This window comes from Pleurodeles waltl, chromosome 7 (assembly GCF_031143425.1).
Source record: "Pleurodeles waltl isolate 20211129_DDA chromosome 7, aPleWal1.hap1.20221129, whole genome shotgun sequence".
Taxonomy (NCBI): domain Eukaryota; kingdom Metazoa; phylum Chordata; class Amphibia; order Caudata; family Salamandridae; genus Pleurodeles; species Pleurodeles waltl.
The window spans coordinates 937,100,662-937,119,389 of NC_090446.1; the positions used below are offsets into that span (position 1 = coordinate 937,100,662).

General features: G+C 43.6%; 1 protein-coding gene across 7 annotated transcripts in view; it reads left to right on the forward strand.

Annotated features, from left to right (window-relative positions):
- The window catches only part of SGCD (sarcoglycan delta), a 788,612-nt gene extending 771,588 nt beyond the window's left edge, over positions 1 to 17,024 (forward strand). For all 7 annotated transcript variants that reach the window (XM_069199628.1, XM_069199629.1, XM_069199630.1 and 4 more), the window contains 2 exons: positions 2,396 to 2,519; positions 9,850 to 17,024. In XM_069199628.1, coding sequence (XP_069055729.1) covers positions 2,396 to 2,519; positions 9,850 to 10,023 — 298 coding nt within the window. In that variant the 3' untranslated portion in view covers positions 10,024 to 17,024. The remainder of the gene's footprint in view (positions 1 to 2,395; positions 2,520 to 9,849) is intronic.
- The last annotated feature ends 1,704 nt before the right edge of the window (positions 17,025 to 18,728 follow it).

The following is an 18,728-nucleotide window of genomic DNA, read 5'->3' on the forward strand; positions in this document are numbered from 1 at the left end:
AATGGAGGTGGGTGAGGTAGACTTTTGCTTTTACGCGTCCGCCCAGTCTTACACAAGAGTTTGATGTCGTTTTAGTTCAGGGCAACTCAGTAGCTCTGGTTCCTGCCACAGAGCACTGGGTGAAGTCGAGTTAGGTCCCAAACTGGGACTGTCACAACAAGTGGGGCACCTGTGCTCTTTCACAGTCTCTGCAGGCAAATGTTGCTGTTCTGGATTTTTCTATTTCTCACACGACCTAACTCGGCTCTTGCAATGGATAGCCCTACCAGAAAGATTGAGAGGTCAATGAGAGGTCAGCGTTGACATAATCATTCAGTCTTTGAATAGTTAGGCCCCAAAAGTACTTCGCTTTTGTGGGCCTACATTTTGAAATTGGGCAGTTGCAATTACATTTTTTCTGCACCATATGTCCTAGTAGCAAAATAGTAATGCTGAACTCTACCTACGAAATTGCAAAACCTCAAACCTTAAAATTTAAAAAATAGTTGGACTTCTGAGAGGCAAACATATATTTGTAGATAAGCATGTATGATTGGAGTGGAGTATATACTTTTTGCTGGGAGAGTCCTCTAATGACTCGCCCACCCCCTGCACAAATCCATTGTGATCATCAGTCACAGCCTTACACATTCTTCTGGGATGAGGTCAAGAATAGGGACACACATTAAAATTCTTAAGCTTTCTTGCAGGACTACAAGGAAGGCTAAGCTTGCCACATTGTACATTGGTCTCTGGTGGCTCTGCAGTTCTTTGTGATTGTCACTACAGCACTCATGGACTGGTTGCTCCACTCCTCTGCTGTTGGTGAGCAGATGGCCCTGAATATTTTCCCTGGCTCCTTATACTGGTTGCTCCAGTCCTCAGGCAGCTCCGTCAGCAGGCAAACATGAAGCAGACTGCTGAGCAACAGTTCTTCTCAGCTAGGCCCTACGTGGGAATGTAATTGGCCACACTGCATCTGCAAAGTTGTGAAGGCAAGTTTCTTGTACTTTCAAGTAACATTTGTTTCAAATTGCAGCTGCATGAAGTGAAAGCGGGCAAAGAGGACTCTGCTTGATAGTTCAAAATAGTCCCTGCTCCCATTCTGCACTGAGGTGAGGTTGCCGCTCTTCAGCGACTGCATATGTCGATTTCAGGTGAATGTTAAGTGCATCAGCTACTAATGTTTCCCCACTGCCTCTCAGGGCTTTCAACAACAACAATTCACAATGGCAGGGATGTCTCCCTCCTTTGGCAGAAAATGTGGCAGATTTGTGCCCTATGAAAAATCTGGCATCTTGGATGGAGCTTCAGCTAAGCAAGTAGGAGGCAAGTGACAGAAAACGTCACCTTGGGCAAAGCTGTTCATAGTAAGGAAATGTCATCCACCTTTCCAAAGATGCTGAACTTCATGGGATCAGTTAAAAATTGTCCTGGCCCTTGTCCTTTCGAATCATCTGAGAAGCAGGAGCATGCAAGTCCCCCAGAACAAGCAGTCATCCTAATTCTTTTATTCTGGTCCCAACGGTTCACTATGATTCCAGAAGCTAGGAAAAAATCCAGCATCCCATCAACAGTGTTGCTTCATTCAGATGTTCCAAGCTTTCCCTGAGTTTGTTTCTAGCGAGAAAAGAGTGCCTACAGGAAGCAGAATTTGTTTGTTCGGTGCAGGGTAATAGAGGACAAAGAGTTAACAAGGAAGCATTTTAACCGGGGTGAGAGATGGCCTTGACAGAGACATACATACGTAGGCACACCCATGTGTGCCTATGCGCCACACACACACACACACACACACCCACTCTCTCAACAACGCCCATCCTCCAGAGGAGCAGCAGAGGATTTACAGAGGGCTGGCTAGGTGGGGCAAACCATTAGACTACTGCCGTAAAGAAGGATGTACCAATCCTATTCCAATCAGAACCAGTAGGTCAATTGAAAATACGTATCTACAAATTTGTGCGTGCTCCTCAGATTTCCGACTATTCTCCACTTTCTGCTGTGGCTACCACAGTACGCCATTTTTAGTCTTCTGGAACCCAGTGTGTTCACACCAGCTTCAACATGAGAATCAGGGGTAAGTATTTCCTCTCTGTTAAAACACGGTAGCCTGTGAACAGTGCAGGGAATCCATCATCTGTAGCCACGCTCCACTGTTCCTGAAGCAGTCTGCCAGTGGGTGGAGAAAGACTCTGGACTGGCTACAGTGTCCTCTTGCATCCTCCACATCAACAGCTATCACAGTGAATGACATGTTTATTGTCATGTCATCACTCACTGGTGTACTTCTGCTGTCCATCATTACTGCCACAGGTATGCAGATGTTGTGAGTCCTGGCATTCCACATGGTACAAATGGAGTAGGTGTTCTTCTTGGGTGTGGTTATTTACCCAGTCTGTTTCTCTTGTTTGTACAGCCTGGAGTCACCTACTCGGTCACTGACATTGGAGGCTCCTAAAGGAATTGAAATTGACGCTGAGGCAGGGGACCTGCTAGCAACATGTAGGACAGACCTACGCCTGGAATCCAAAGTTGGTGAGGTGAGTCTAAGGAAAGCAATCCATTTAGTAGTCGTGGATTCCTTGCACCGGAGGTAAAAAGCCAGAGTGTGTGGGGCCTGGAAACTTTCTTGTTTGTTCGTGAGAAATGTTGATGTTGTTGGAACCTTGGAAAACGTGATGGTGGAATAAAATACCTACAGAAACATTAATCTAGAGGGAATTTGCGGAGCATTGGTAAGACCTTCAGGTACATTGTGTTGTTGGAACCTGGTGAAAAAGTATTGTGTGGGGGATTTTGGTGAAATACTGTTTAACTGGCAAAAGTAGCATGTTGTGGGTTCTGAAGAAAAACATTTCATTGGTGTAGCTGGCGAAAACATAGCACCCAATATGCCTTAGTCAGTCTATCTGACACACACTGACACACACTCTCTCTCTCTCTCTCTCTCTCTATATATATATATATATATATCACACTGACTAAATGCATTTAAAGGAAAAGTCCACACGTCGAATCACTGAGATGACTTGGAGAAAGTTATGTTGTACGTTTCTCTGGTAAGGTAGTCGGTTAACTTACGAGTAATCCAAGGGCTGCCAATGACGAAATAAACTAAGCTGGCCTCCCACTTGATTAGCTAATAAGGATCAGGAATACCCAACATCCGGTGCTGAACCTTTGGGAGTTCACGCCACATCTAGCTTCTTAAATCCCGGAAAAGTACTCACACACAGAAGCCAAGCGTTACCAGGCAAGCCCCCAGTTACTGAGGCTTACTACTGCCATGGGAACAAAGGGGTGCCCTCATTTTCATCCCAGGGCCCTGATGTTAGCTGTATTGGGGCATTGGAGAACATTGTATTGGTGAGACTTTCAGGTACGATATGTTGATGGAACCTGGCGAAAAAAATATTGTGTTGGAAGGTTTTGGTGCAATACCGTTTGACTAGCAAAGTATTGAGGTGGAGGAGCTGAAGAAATCATTCTTGTGGTGGGACCAGTGCTTAATTTGTGCTTATTGTTTCCGGTGCTGAGCACCGGCACTTACTTTTGAGGGCCAGGGCTTATTCTTCTGACTCAAGCATTTGCTGTGAGCCAAAGGCACATATGGGAAAGATGGGGGAAGGGGAAAACGAAAAAGCCTCACAAAGGGAGAAAGTAGAAAGCTGAAAGAGTGAGCTGAAGGGACAGGGAGTGGCTTTGTATGGATTGAAGAGGCCCGAGATGGCTTGAGGATTACGCCGCCTTAGTATTCCATGTTCACACATTTAATGGCAGCAGCCGCATGTTTAAGGGGAGGGCTTTGGGCACCGGCACCTTTTTAGTTACAAATTAAGCACTGGGTGGGACTCAAGAAAAGACTGTCCTAGTGGTGCATAGATGGAATAATGCGTTTCAGAAACTGGTGACGTTTTGATGTAGATTAGAAAGCATGGTATTATAGCGATTTAACTGGAAGTTTAGTTAGGAGCTCGGTAACAATGTTACTGCTGTGCAGTTGGGAGGAACCGATGATCTGCTGGTTAAACTTCTCTCTCAAATGCTATCATTTCCCAGGTCACTTGTGTGCTTCATTTCTATAACTCAGCTGTCCCATGCATCTGGGCGCTAATTCGTGGTCCAGCGTTGAATCGCAAGAAGTAGAAAAGTAATACAGAGCCTGACTTTTTTAATCAAATATTAATATTAGGAGCAAAGGGGCCTTAAGAATAGTCACGGATTTTAGGCAGAAATGTCTCAGGGAAAGATCTGGTATCACATGATCTCAGGGCATCCTACCCAGCGATAGTGAGTTTTCTGAGATGGACCATGTGCACTATGTAACCCTCTCTTATAGCACTTAAGCTAAAACGTTTTTGTAAAAACAGGTTTGTATCAATAACGTGGTGAAGTACTTCGTATGGCCCTCGCAAAGCAAGCCAGGCGCAGGCATGTCTTTAAACATTTTATTGCGAATTTAAATGTGGTTAGTGTGTACGAAAGCTAATAAAAATGCCCATGTGCAGAAAACCTCCTGGCCGTATCTCATAGTCAGGATTGAAGTGCACCAGGGAGCTTTTCAACTTTATAACGGCAGAAAAGTACATGATCTGTATCCATGCAGCTCCACTAAAACCAAAGTGCCATTGTGCTTGCATTGTGTAATTTGATTGCTTAATTACTGATTAGTTCCAACACTAATATGTAATACACGCAGATGAAAAAAGATGTGCAGCACGTATAATCAATGGAAAATTGCAAAGATCGGAAGCAACCACAGACCAGCACCAGTCAGCAATCCATGAATCGATTCATAAAAACATAGGTGCCAAAGAAGGCACTGTGAGCTTTTGCCAGTAAGCGCTTCTTTATAAGGGCAATAGTGTCCTGCCAAGATCTTGCAGTCCTCCATATACAGCACGAGGTGGCATATGCCACAAGACCCTGCTGAATTGTAACTTACCTTTGACAATGTTTTGGGTGTTTGCCTTGCCCCATAGTCCGAGAAATAAAGTTACTTTGCAGCACGATGAGGTATATTATTGCATTTAACTGCTGCATTGATAGGACAGTATTCCTGCTGGCAGAAACATGTAGGCTGCTGGAATATGGAGAACCCAGTTAAGGATTCTTGTGGTTTATTATCATGTGATAAAGGAAAGCTATAAATTACATTTTTATTGTTCAGCTTTACAAATATATAGTTATTAGTGTGGCCCTATCGTGGTAACTTGGCATCAGAAAACAACAACAGTATACATACAGGCCTTAGTTGATTAAGGCCCCAGATGTCTGGTGAAGGAAGTGCATGGATGATCTAGAGGTTGTTTCTTTTGAAAAGGTAGAAGAACCCCATAATGAAGCATGCACACTATGTGGCTGAATGATCTACCACTTGTGATTTAGGATGTGAGGTCACGATACATTGGTCTGTTGGGAGCAGTGCTTAATTTGAAAGAGAATGAGTGCTGATGCCCAAAGCTCTGCTCAGTAGCCTGCAGTCTGTACAATTAAATGCTGACACCAAATATTAAGGATGGTAGACTTAAATCCTCCTGATGCCTCTTTAACCCACTACCAGACATCCCCTGCCTTTTATCTCACTTTTGTAGAGTCCTGCTTCTTTCTTTCTTTGTGGCGTTTTTTCTGTCTTTCTCTTCCTCTGTCTTTCCTCTTTGCGTGTATTCCCTCTCTTGTTCTCAGTAAGTGTGTGATGGAGAAAAATAAGTACCAGAGTCCTTATTAACAACCGCCGGCTCAAATGAAGCACTTGTTGGAGGACTGAGAAAGAACCTATTAATATGAAGTAGATTCATAGCACAATGTCAATTTGTGTCAACACAAAAGTTCCTCAGGTTTTACATTAAAAAAGGCAACAGTAAGTTGTGCAAAACAATTAAAAGTTATATAAAAACTCAGTGAAATTCCGCAGAGTTCTGGGAGCAGGCGGAATTCAGGCTTGGCAAGCTGCTTGCACTGATTTTTAGCGCTGGGATCTTGTTCCGAGCTATAAAATCAGCACAGTCACCACAGTCTGCACCATGCGGTGCTCCAGAGTAGGCTGCTTTTTCCTGCCACTCAAGTAGATTTTCTGTTCAGGCAGCAGCGTTCTCAACGTGAACGGTTGCAACCTGCCTCAATCACACATGTTGAGAAATCTTAACGGGAGGCATTCTAGCACCCAAAAATCACACTAGGGGACACAAATTCTTTCTTGCCCTTGCCAACTTAACATTGGTGATCCGCATGCAAGAAAAAACTCCACCATGCAGTGGTTGGTGGAGGTTTGCTGGAACTCTGTGTTCCAAGTGGGGTGGGCAGAACTCAGCAAATTCTGCCAGCAGAGCGGAATTTTTCTCCCACTGCTAATTAAGATTTCACTTTCTGCCCAATCAAACTGAGTTTGTGTTTCATAGGTTGTTTCTAATAATTTAGTTACACAAAGAGGCAGTTTGATCGACAAAGCTCTCTCTACAAAAGACAATATCATGCCACATTCTAGCCATGTATTTGGAATACATGCTGTAAAATTCACCACTGGACCCCACTACTAGACCATCCTACCCTCTCACTGAATGGATTTGGCTCATTTGTTACGCTTACACTTAAAGTAGTTATTTGTTATTTTACAACCCATGTGTAGGAAGCTGGCTCTGTATAAACTACATCAAAATGAAATATAGTGTGCACAGAGTCCAGGGATTCCCCAGCGGCTTAACAGAGGCTAAAGTAGAAAATACTAATGCTCTCTTTTGTGGTAGTATGGTCGAGCAGTTAGGCTTATCAGAGGGTAGTGCAAAGCATTTGTTGTATACACACAGTCAATAAATGAAGTACACACTCAATGACTAACTCCAGGCCAATTGTTTTTATATAGCAAAAATATATTTTATTTCTAGAACCACAAGATTCAGTTTGCAGGTAAGTACATTTGCAAGTAAGTAGCAAGCATATGTATCAGCACCTCTTTGTTTCAACTTGGCAAGTTAAACAGTTTTCAAGTAAAGAGCAATAATCTGTTTCAAAAGTCGAATTTTCAGCCACAGTTCCAAGGGGAAAGAAAAGTTATTACGGATTTGAGGTAAGTACACAACTCACTGTTCTAGTCTCCAGGGGCTAGGATGTCCACAGGTTGGGGTTCAAGTTAACCCCAAACACCTACCAACAGCAACACGGGGCCGGCCGGGTGCAGACGTCAAAGTTGCTGCAAGATTTCAAATGGGCTCCTATAGAGACTGGGGACTCTCGGAATTGGATCTGCCAGCAGATAAGTACTGCGTCTTCGTGGGCAGACCTGGGGGCTTAGGGGAGCACCAGGGGGCCACAGGATGGCACCAAACACACACCTTCAGCAGCGCTGGGGCGGCTGGATGCAGGGTGCAAACTCAGCATCGGGCTCCAATGCTTTTGAATAGGCGGACCCAGGGGTCACAAGTATGCTGCAAGCTGGGTCCAGGAGGTCGGTTTAGGGAAACCACAGGCTGGATGAGGAGGAGGGGGCTGTCTGATGAACGTTGCTGCATCGGAGGTTGGATTCCCCAAGGCCAGGGGGCTGCGGGTGCAGGGGTACCTTTTGGCTTTGGGAATCTTTATCCGGTTCTCTTGTGGTCAGGGGAGTCCTCTGGATTTAGGCTGCAGGCGTTGTTGTGTTGACCAGGAGGGCTCAACCAAGGATGGACACAAGGTCGTAATTGCCTGGGGACCTGCTCTGGACGGATGTACCACCTGGGCACAGGCCATGGGCGTCGGGTGCAGAGTGGGCAGGACTCGCAGATCCTGGGCAGTTCTGGAGTCCTTTCCTGGATTATCTTTGTAGAGAGGGCCACTGCCCTCCGGAGATCTTGGTCCTCTGGAGGGCAGGCAGTCCTCTTGGCTTTAAGAGGTCTGCCTGCAGGATGAGTCGTCATTTTGTAGCAGGGGCTTCAGAAGCTGGAGATAGACCAGTAAGTCTGGGGCCAAAACAGTTGGTGTCTGCAGTCTTCTCTGTTGGTCATTTTCTTGAGGTCGCCAGGATCTGGTGAGCTGTGTTCAGGGAGGCACTAAAATCCTGGATTTAGGGGTGTTACAGTGGTGAGAGGGCAGTAGCCAATGGCTACTGTCCTTGAGGGTGACTACACCCTTCTGGTGTCGACTCCCTTTGGGGAGAGAGACAAAGACCTAACCCTATTGGTCTCTGTCCTCCAAACCAAGATGGAGGATTCTGCCGGGAGGGGGTCACATCAGCTCTGGACCCTTTATATATGGTCTTAGCTGGAGTGGTCACTTCTTCTTGTTTTTCCTAAGTTGCCCACTGGACGTGCTCCCAAAAGTGGGGCTTTGTCTGAGGGGCGGGTACCTCCACTAGCGGGAGTGCCCTGGGACATTGTAACAGGAGGCCCGAGTCTTTGTTACAGTTCCTGCAGAGGGTGGTGTGAAGCACCTCCACCCAGTGCAGGCTTTGTTTCTGTCCTCAAAAAGCATGAAGGCTCTCACCCCATGGGGTCTGAAACTTATCTCTTGCTGGCAGACTGATCAGTCCTGCACTAAAGGATTGGGTAAAATACAGGTGGTGTCTCTAAGATGCCCCCTGTGTGCAATTTGCAATATATCCAACTCTGGCATCAGTGTGGGTTTGTTGTGCTGAGAAGTTTGATACCAAACTTCCCAGACTTCAGTGTAGCCATCGCTGAGCTGTGGAGTGCATGATGACAAACTCCCAGCCCGTGTATTTAATATGGCCACCCTGCACTTACAATGTCTAGGAATGAACTTAGACACTGTAGGGGCATATTGATCACACAGCTATGCCCTCACATGTGGAATAGTGCACCCTGCCTTAGGGCTATAAGGCCTGCTAGAGGAGTGACTTACCAATGCCACAGGCAGTGGTTTGTGGGTAAGGCACCCTAATGAGGATGCCATGTAGACTTTACGTTTTTCTCCCCACTAGCACACCACACAAGCTGCATTGGCAGTGTGCGTGTGTTTGGTGAGGGGTCCCTTAGGGTGGCACAATATATGCTGCAGCCCTTAAGTCACAGGGCCCTAGGTACCACTGGAACCTTTTACAAGAGACTTAGCTGTGAGCCAGAGGTGTGCCCATTGTGGAACAACGGTACAATTTTAGGGAAACAACAGTGGCGCTGGGGCCTGGTTCGCAGGACCCGCAGCACACACTCAGTCAAGTTAGCATCAGATATCAGGCAAAAAAGTGAGGGTTACTGCAAACAAGAGGCCAGTTTCCTACACCAAGTGACTAGTAATTTGAAGTTGATGGCCTGTATAGTAGCGAAATGCAGCTGGTCTGTGGGCTTACAAAATTTGCCACAGTTTTAACAAGTACTAGGCAATCATTACAGTTTAATTAAGCAGGTTATGAGATGTCTGGAAACTAATCTAAGCATCCCGGTAACCATATATTTTACAGAATATTTATCTTATGGCCAGGAGAGTGTGACACCCCCTTGTATTTGTTCCACTTTTCATTTTTTATTGCTCTACGAACAGCTCTTTTTCGAAGGCAAAGAAGCAAACCAATATGTGTAGCTTTACAAAAATCGTAGATGCCGTATTTCACTAAGATTTTTATATGATGTAATAAAGGTTTTTGCATTTATGCCAGTTGAGCATTTCTGTATAGCTATATGTTTATTTAACTGATGTAAAAACGATGTATTCATTGCTTTGATCATATAAATGCCTCCGGTCAAAAACAGAAAGCCAGAAGTGATAAAATGGTGCATATTTTTGGAGTCCTGTTCCTAAAATATCAAGGGAGTACACATACTGATGCATGGTTTTGTGAGTGTGATCCTGTGTGCTGAAGGCAGGATGGTGGATGAAGGAGAAATAAGACGTTGAGACTTTTTCACAGAGCTGAATATGTTACCTTTCCTCTCTTTCAACTAGATCGTATTGGATGCTGCGACTGTCAAGATTCCTCGTCTGCCGCGAGGGTCGTACACCTCCACAGGAGCCAGGCAGAAAGTCTACGAGATTTGCGTCTGCAGCAACGGAAGACTTTTCCTGTCCCAGGCGGGCAGCGGCTCCACCTGCCAGATAAATTCAGGTGTCTGCTCCTGAGGCGACTGAGAAGGGCAACTTGGTAAAGTGCAGACACGCCTTGGCCCCGTCAAGCAGCACTTGAGACTCTTTTACTAAGACACAGAAAGCCTATCAAAGACATTTGGTGTGTGAGTGTGTAAAGGTGTGCGTGAATATACATTTACCTATATAGATATATATCTCAATATATATATATCCTCTGTAAAATGACGTTTCAGTACAAGGAATCCCAGGGTGACCCAGGTACATTACCCGTTAGCCAGAGACCCAGCGAGGTACCATTCTAACCTTCCCTGCTCAGCTCCTGATCCATCATCCTAGAACGCAAGACTTGTGGTGCACATGGTAAAAGCTGAGAATGTGGGACGCAGTGGTGTTTGACGGTCACGTAGTGTTGATGGGCCAAGTAAAGGAGTTGGATCTTGGGACAGGAAATGCCATAAGGCGGGCACAGTGCAGTCATCTGAACGCTGCTCGGACCTCTACCAAAGTGATGCCCCCTCGACTTACACATTTCACTGCTAACAAGAAGCTTCTGCCACTTCTGACCTCAGTCTCTTTGTCCTTGTTAAAGTCATGTGAAAAGATTGCCAAGGTGAGATGTCAAATAGAGACATTAACTGCTATGTGCTGGGCCGAAACTGGCATAGACTGGGTCAATGCTTCTAGACCTGAAGGCCCTGAAACCTGTTTTTGTGCCTTGCCTACTGAGTGGGATGACTGATCACATGTGCCATGCAAGTAGGCTGGGAGACGCTTCTGATGCCATTCAATAGAGCAAGTACCATAACTGCTACCGGTGCCCGGAGACTCTGGATTCAGATCTTGGGCAATATTTTGGATTAAGGAAGCCCTTGATTCTCTAAGCACATAGCAACATACCTGGGATCATTAGCTCCAGTTGTAATTTTGGCTGCCTTGCAAGCAGAAATCATCTGGCAATGCACTGGTCGTTGTCAATCCAGTTGACGTTGGCTGTGGCTGAAAGACTCAGCTGTCATGGAAGGACTGAGAACTGGTGATTGTACGCTCTGCCTGTCTACCTCTCGCCTGAGAATTATTGGCTGCTTTATAGTCCAAGGCCAGACACTTCATGAGTCAACCAACATTGCCTTCTTCAGGCTCTAATTCGATATGATATATGTAAAAGCTGTAGCAGACAGTCAGCGACTGACAGATGGCATCATAAAAGTATTTCCCTTTGCCTTCCACTCATCTCATTTCTTCTTTAGCGTAGCCTCTTCATTTCGAATGCCTCGCTCTGTTTCTTTTCCTTTCTCTGCTTCCTCATTGAGCTCACTGCTCCTCTATCAATTTCTCCCATTCAACCTATTCTTTGTTGTCTTTATTCACTCTATAGAACCCTCTTTAATCCTTTGGTCCCCTTTAGAGTTCAAAGGGTCACCCCAGGGGTTGTTTGTATTGTGACACTGGACTGAACCATCTCTGTTCAAAGAGGGGGGATTCTGCCTATGCCTTAAGTCGATGCACTCTGCAAGGAAAAGCACATCTCATGTTTCTTGTTCTTACAATGCTTTATTCGCTTTTGTTTGCTTTGCAAAGAAGGGGTGTTCAGTGCGAGGTTGGGTTGCTGGATGAATATTATTATAGGGTTGGAGAGGATGGGCATTCCGTGCTGGGATATGAATTATGACTTGTGGTTGTGGTTGGGGGTGTTGGGATCATGGGAAATCGACTGTTAGATAAGGCAAGAGGAGTGCTGGGTGTGGGTATTTTGAGGTTCCTCAAAATTCGCTTCAGTGTGACATTTGTCTGCATTTGTGAAGTAAAGGTGGGTAGGTACTCTGATTTGAAAGGTAATATATTATTTACTTCACATCACGTACTGTGCAAAGAACACTACTCTCTCCTTCTTAAATGTCAAGTGGTATGACCTGCTGTTTTTTATCCCTCTTGTGACCAGGATGGTTATTTTCTAAATGTGACATGTCCTGTTCGCAGTAGGCATATAAATTGTTCTGGAACTGTACTCTCACACGCCTACATCTAGATGTGATGTTACCACTGTTGACCTCTGTCGTTGGGATGCACACAGATCTGCGCATGGCAGCGGTCTCTCCAGAGTTTGGCTTACTCTTCTGTCCGCCTACCATTTGCCTGCTTCATTTTCTCCATGACAATAGGTTCTCTGTTTATTCTGTCATCTGTGAAGTGGTCCCCTAGTTGCTGAAGGAGCAGTAAATTCACGCGCACTCCACATGTTTTTATACAGTGTTGAAAGTAGAAACATCACATCATTTGCTCAGAACCTCAGATCTGACTGACCCAAAGAATGGTCTGCTTGTTGATGCTCAAGCCGCACTCAATCACTCTAATTTAGCCTCCATGTGCTGCAGTCATTGGCTGCCTGATTGGCAGGTCTTCATTCTTTCCCATGAGCTAATCTTCATCTTCGATCCTGTGCCCGCTCTGACATACCTAGCAAATTTTGGAGAAAAAAAAAAGAAAAATAGAGTGAATACTGTCGTCAAACTTTTCTTTTTATCAATCAATAAAACAACATGTTAGTGCAATCAAACAATGCTTAGTGAAAAAGTGAAGAAAGTGATCTATGCACTAGTGTGGACACAGTGAATAGATTGATGTCAATCACATATATTAGAAATGTGTTTCATAGCCAAGCAATGACCAGCCCTAAAGCAATGTATGTGATCGAAACAGGCTAACAATGAATCATTAGTCCAATGGACCAGGGTATACAGTTATAGTCGCTTGGAGAGTCAACAAAGTTCTGACCCACTGACAATTCTAGGGTCATCATCAGGACGACAAAAATATCTTGCAACAGCACAGAGTGATAGAGAACCAAGGATCACAGTGTTATGCTTGATTTTACAAACATAGCATTGTATTAATTGATAAAAACGCAAGTTTGACCACATAGTGTTCGGCACTGTTTTCCTTCTTTCTTCAAAACACAATACATTTATGAGGAATATTCCATATAACTCTGTGACTGGAATGACTGATAGCGTAAAAGGTTGTAAACAATTACCTTAGTGGAGCATTGTCATTTACTCTACTCAAAACCCAGGTTCAGTAACGGTGGTCATGGAGGCTCTGTTTTTCTCAATACACCTGATGTAACTTGCAACATCCTGGCTAGCTTAGTGGACTTTAATACATGTAATTAATCGAGAACCCATTGCGCTAAAACAGAGATCCAGCTCTGAGACCCATTCATGACAATGCCCCACTAGGTAAAAATAGTCATTGGCCATAGGATCAGCATGTCTGGGTGGTTCACTGCCAATTTTGAAAGTATTGCTGGGAGACAGACTGCGCCATGTTTGGCAAATCTTTCCCATGGAAGGACAGAGAAGTGCCAAAACTGGCATGCAAACACAGCCGAATCAGTGCCAAAGCGGGTGTGCAAGGAAAGCAGTTTGTGGTTAATGGACTGGCAGAGGTGATGGGCCAGGACAGATTAACTATACCTTCTATCAAATTCTGTGTTGGCCCTGGTAAACCATACGTTATTTTATTTATATATCTTTAAACACTGACACCGCCCATTGCAAGGAATGTACAGTTTAGAATCTAGAAGAAGAGTACACAGATACTATCCAACCCTTTTATTTATGTGGAAATCTTTCTAATTGTTTTTCAATAGAATCATGTTATTACCTGTTTCCCCGCACTTATAACTATTCTTTATGGTTCTCTAAAATATACCAGACTGTAGGTTTCAAATTGTAGAAGGTTAGCCCCCAGAATGTTTAGGATTGAACTGGTAAATACACTCACATTGATGTGTTACGCCTTTGCATAAACACCAAGTAAGAGAGAAGGGTGTGAAAGAAATAACGGAAGGCGTCAGTTATACAAAGAAAGTGTCAGCTGAAAGGAACAACAAACCAAGAGGCTTATCATAGGATGCCCTAACATGAGATGGCAGTAGGTAGGCCCAAGGAGGACAAAAAGAGTCATTGGTCTAAGGAACAGTTTCCTACAGAACTATGAGACCTTGGAGGTGTAACAGGTTCATGAAATAGAGCAACCAACAGTGGCTGACTCATGAAATTGATCCTGCCAAAGGTGCTGGAGTCTTGGAACAAAACCATGCCCAAATGGCAGATGCATAGAACAGAACCTGGTGGAGCAGGAGAATCCATGGAACAGTCTAAAGCAGAGGCGGTGGATCCTTTAGAGAGCCCTGATCCAAGATGGTGGGCTCATGACACAGCAACCAGCCGGGTTTGTGGATTCATGGGATAGATCTCAGTGGAGGTGGTTAATTCATCAGCAGGCGAGCAACAAATCTGGTATTACTTCTAGTGTTGCTAATTTGTGATGAACTCACTGAAGCATTTCTCCTTCCAAGAGATGGTGCCTTTATGTCGTGACTCTTTAGGTTCTATATGGAGATGAGGAACAGATCAAAGAGAATCCAATGTTCTAAGGGAGCTGCCACTGGGTTCAGGACATAAGAATGAAGACCTGAGTGTCACGACTATGGTTTGTCTGCTTTGAGCTGTGGCTTGGTATTGGCTGTTTTTCTAATCCTTTATTAATACTTTGAGACTCAATGTCAATTCATGCTACCTGCTAGAATTTGTACATGATTGCTTGAATGCTAACCTTGTCCAAGGTTACACAAACAGTTTTACAAGCGAAAGTCCAGGCCAGGAAACAGGTCAAGGCATTTTCTATTTTCTATAACATTTTCCCTATGTCTATAGAAGGACCTTTCCTTAAAGCCTTCCTGAAGAATGACAGAGCATCCATCGTGTTCATACTGAGGACAAAATCATGTAACCAAGTTGTCACCTGAGATAAACACTCCGAGTTTCAGTTACATTTTGTTGTATGAGGAGGTCATACAATCCCATATCTAAATTCTGGAAGTACTTCTAATTTTTGAAAGTCTAAACACTTTCGTTCCCAGTATTTTGGTAGGAAATTACAAAACAAAATAAGTACATAGACAGTCAAGGTGACAAGCAGAATCTTTCTGCCTTATATGTTTTAATTCTTAGAGTAAACCAAAATGTAAACGAGCTAGTGGGAATTCTCTGAGTCCCGACTGAAGCTAAAGGAATGGAAGGAGGGACTTATGGAGATTTTAAAAGCTGTGGGGAAACTATAGAATGTCAGCCAGATAAGTATACGTCTACAGTTGTACTGCAGAAATTTCTATTTCACCCCACTACAATCTACGGAAATCTTTAACTTCCTATCTCACAATTTTGTAAGCATCCCACAGATATTGTGTTGATATTACACATTAGAGAGTGGAAATTGTGCTTAGTGGATGCAGGGAATTACAATATGTGTACGCATTGCATCTGGAAATCTGGATACGTATTTTCGTTGCACTAATTGCCTGATGAAAGATGTATTCTCCATACATAATGCACACTGCTGGTGGAAATACTTGCTTTGTGCAAATGGTAGTCTGATGGGTAAAGCCTATCTTAACACGGAGGAGTGGCTGAAGGAGTCAAAGAGAACTTCAATGCCTCCCAGCTTTTGACATACCTGGCTTTCTCTGGGCATACATTTTAGAAAGGAGATGGGTTGCTGATGTTGCTGTAACCAGAGCTCCTTGGCTTCTCTAGGAAAGATATGAACCATTCGGTAGAAGACGATGCCATTTTCATATTTTGAAATCTTTTTCTTTCAAGATGTAAATTGATAGCAATAAAAAAGGCACCTTGAACTGAGAGTCCATATGTTCCAAGCTTGAGTCTCTTTCTCACCATTCAGGGATGTATGGATGGAGTCCTGCTGTGGCCTCTCACCAGCTCCATTAGGCCATTATCCACCTTCGGTTGTTAACCTTCGTTTCTCTTTGGTTCTGGTATATGAGGCTCATTTAATGAATGCCTGTGCTGGACAAAAATGGTCTATACATTGTCTAGTGACTGATTACATGTTCCCTATAAGAAGCCATCTGATTCTAGAACTTCCAGTCTGTGCCTGAAAAGTCCAGCAGAACTCCAAAGTGAAGGCGTGCTCAGGTTTTTATTTGAGAAAAAGAGGGGGAGCTTAATTAAAATCTCAAGAAGTTAGGACCTGATTTAAATATATTTTGTTCTTTACATTGACTTCTATTACGGTGTTAGTAAAAAGTCACCTGAATATAGAGGCTGGCTCTAACAATGGCACCCGCATCTCTGTTTTACTCTTTCCCAGGAACCCTACTAAAGAATGGAATTGCAAGAAACTGTTGAGCCACCACGAGCCTTTGACTGTGTCCCCTGCACAGGCACCGCGCATCAAAACTTCCATTATGGCGGCGAGGAAGTTCCTTTTTCTTTGAGGGCCATAAGGTGGCGGGGCATTTACTCTTCAAATTAATTTGCCCCTGCTTTAAAGACTGACACCCAGCTGCGATTTACACACATGTACCCCATGTCCATGCGTGATGTGCTGTTCCAGTTCATGCTTTTTTTCTTTGAATTGTGGGACACGTAGTCCTGTTTTATAAGGGAATAAACAAGCCTACAAGTCCCATAAAACTACAAAATCCGGACTGGAGCAACACATCATGCTTGGACCTGGGAAACTTGGCAGGCCTGCACTCAGCGGACAGAAAGGCACCCGTCTTCTGTTTTTCAGCCGATGCAGTGAGGTAGTATGTGGCTGCAGGACAGTTGTACACCGGACACTGACCACACCAGTGGCTTTATTGGAAGCGTTGTGAAACCTTATCCTTCCCTGACCCCCATGACCGATATCTTCGACAATGGTGACCCGAGAAAAACAAAAGCTAAGTATTTGTACGTTTACCACAGGGCTTGTTCTGATATTCTGACTGTTTTTACATTTTCACATGTTTGGGTCTGTGTGAGAAAAATATATAGCTTTTTTGTATCCAGTAACATCAGTCCTTGCACACACTCTATGCAAAATTTTGTAAGCATTGCAATAATGCTAAACGACAAGGAAGCATTTTAACTTTATTACATTTTCTGTATAAAAAAAGATTTGTATTTAAATGATTTCAACTGCAATCTTGTAAAATATATTAATAAAATGATTGTTTTGAAGGATCGGTGACTGCTTTTCTTTCTCGTTCCACCTTAAGGGGATTGATTGGTTTGTGTGCAAGGGAAATATTGGATGTGGGGTAATGCACAATATTCTTTTTAGATATGGACATAACCTGAAAATACCAATGCCAGCAGCGTGGGACTCGCACGCCCATCATACCCAATTTGTTGATCAGGTACGTCAAACAAATACTGAATGAGCTGTGCTCGATTTTTCTCTTATACCTCTATAAAATGGCACATAGACGGCGTCCACCCACTATTTTCAGAGGGTGGAGCCGTGCATCCTGCCAAGAAGTTGGGACCAACTCAAATATGCAGAACTCATCCCGGTGTAGCTTTTAGACGCCAGCACACATTCAGCAGCGCCTGCATGTGCTCTGCTTTCGTTCTGAGCAGCAACTTGCAGTAGACAAGGGGGGTTGTTTTAAATTCCATTTGGGCACAAATCAAAGGCCATAGTTAAGGTGTCATCAGGCCTCCTTTTGTTGGAGTGATCTGACTGAAAGCTGCCTAGACCCTCACACCTAAATGCAGGTGTAATTTAGGTGAAACAAAGGCACATTGTTTCTTGTCACTTCACAAGTGCTTAAAAGGTACATGGTTTTGACTTTGTTCAGTCCCTGTATATAAGAGCTATGCATGCACTGTAAGAATATCAGATGTGTTGGTCTGTCCCAGTGTTTACATAAATAAAAACTGAAATACCACTATTTTTTTAAATAGCCCTACTCACCCTAATGCAGGGCATCAGAGCGCTTTACATCGTACATGCACATCATATAATGACAATAAATCATGAAAGTGTGCAAATCAATGTATAGGATATGTTACATAGGACACTAAGGATTGCACGGTGTGAGAGTCTGATGTCCTTCATACTGCACTGCGCTAAATTATAAGGATTACAATTTATGAACTGCAAGTTATAAAAGGATATCTGTGCTACAAGCAACAATCCACTTACCTAGCTACATAAAAACAATCTGTCATCTACGTGTTGCATGATATACTTTGCAGGAGATACATTTAATCTCAATGCTACTTAGATTCAAAACTGGGACTAGACAAAACACAATTTTCTCCAACAAATGTGTTTACTTCCAGATTTATATTGCCATTGTCATTATTCCCTGAGATTATACTGGACACACAATGATCTCTGCAGCAGGTGCTTTAAACCTGTAAGATATTTTGAAATTAAGACTGCAACCAATCAGGCAGAACAGATTTACTTCCACATTTCTCCTTGTTGCCAATTTCTTTGTGTTTTTTTTTTTTTTAAGTAAAAGTTGAGGCCCATATTTAGCATTGTGGTTGCATCACTTTTTTGACACAACCCTAATGCAAAATGTCATTTTTTAAAATCTTGTAATAAAATTAAATGTACTCATGACAGAACTGATAAATATATTTCTGGTGTCACTTCTTGTGATATCACTTACTGTCAGGTCATGGGTTGTGATGCCACTTCCTGTGATGTCACTTCATTTGAGAACACTTGCAATATCATATGCCGCAATGTCACACGCTGTGATGTCACACACCAGGATGTTACTTGCACAGTGCCTAACTTGGTTAGTCCCCCCACTTATATTTTTTAGGACTTGTGCCCTGTCTATAAATATGTGCATGAATGCCGGCAGGATCGATTTCACATAGGACATAATATAACTAGCAGCACTCCAAACAAACAGGTACCCC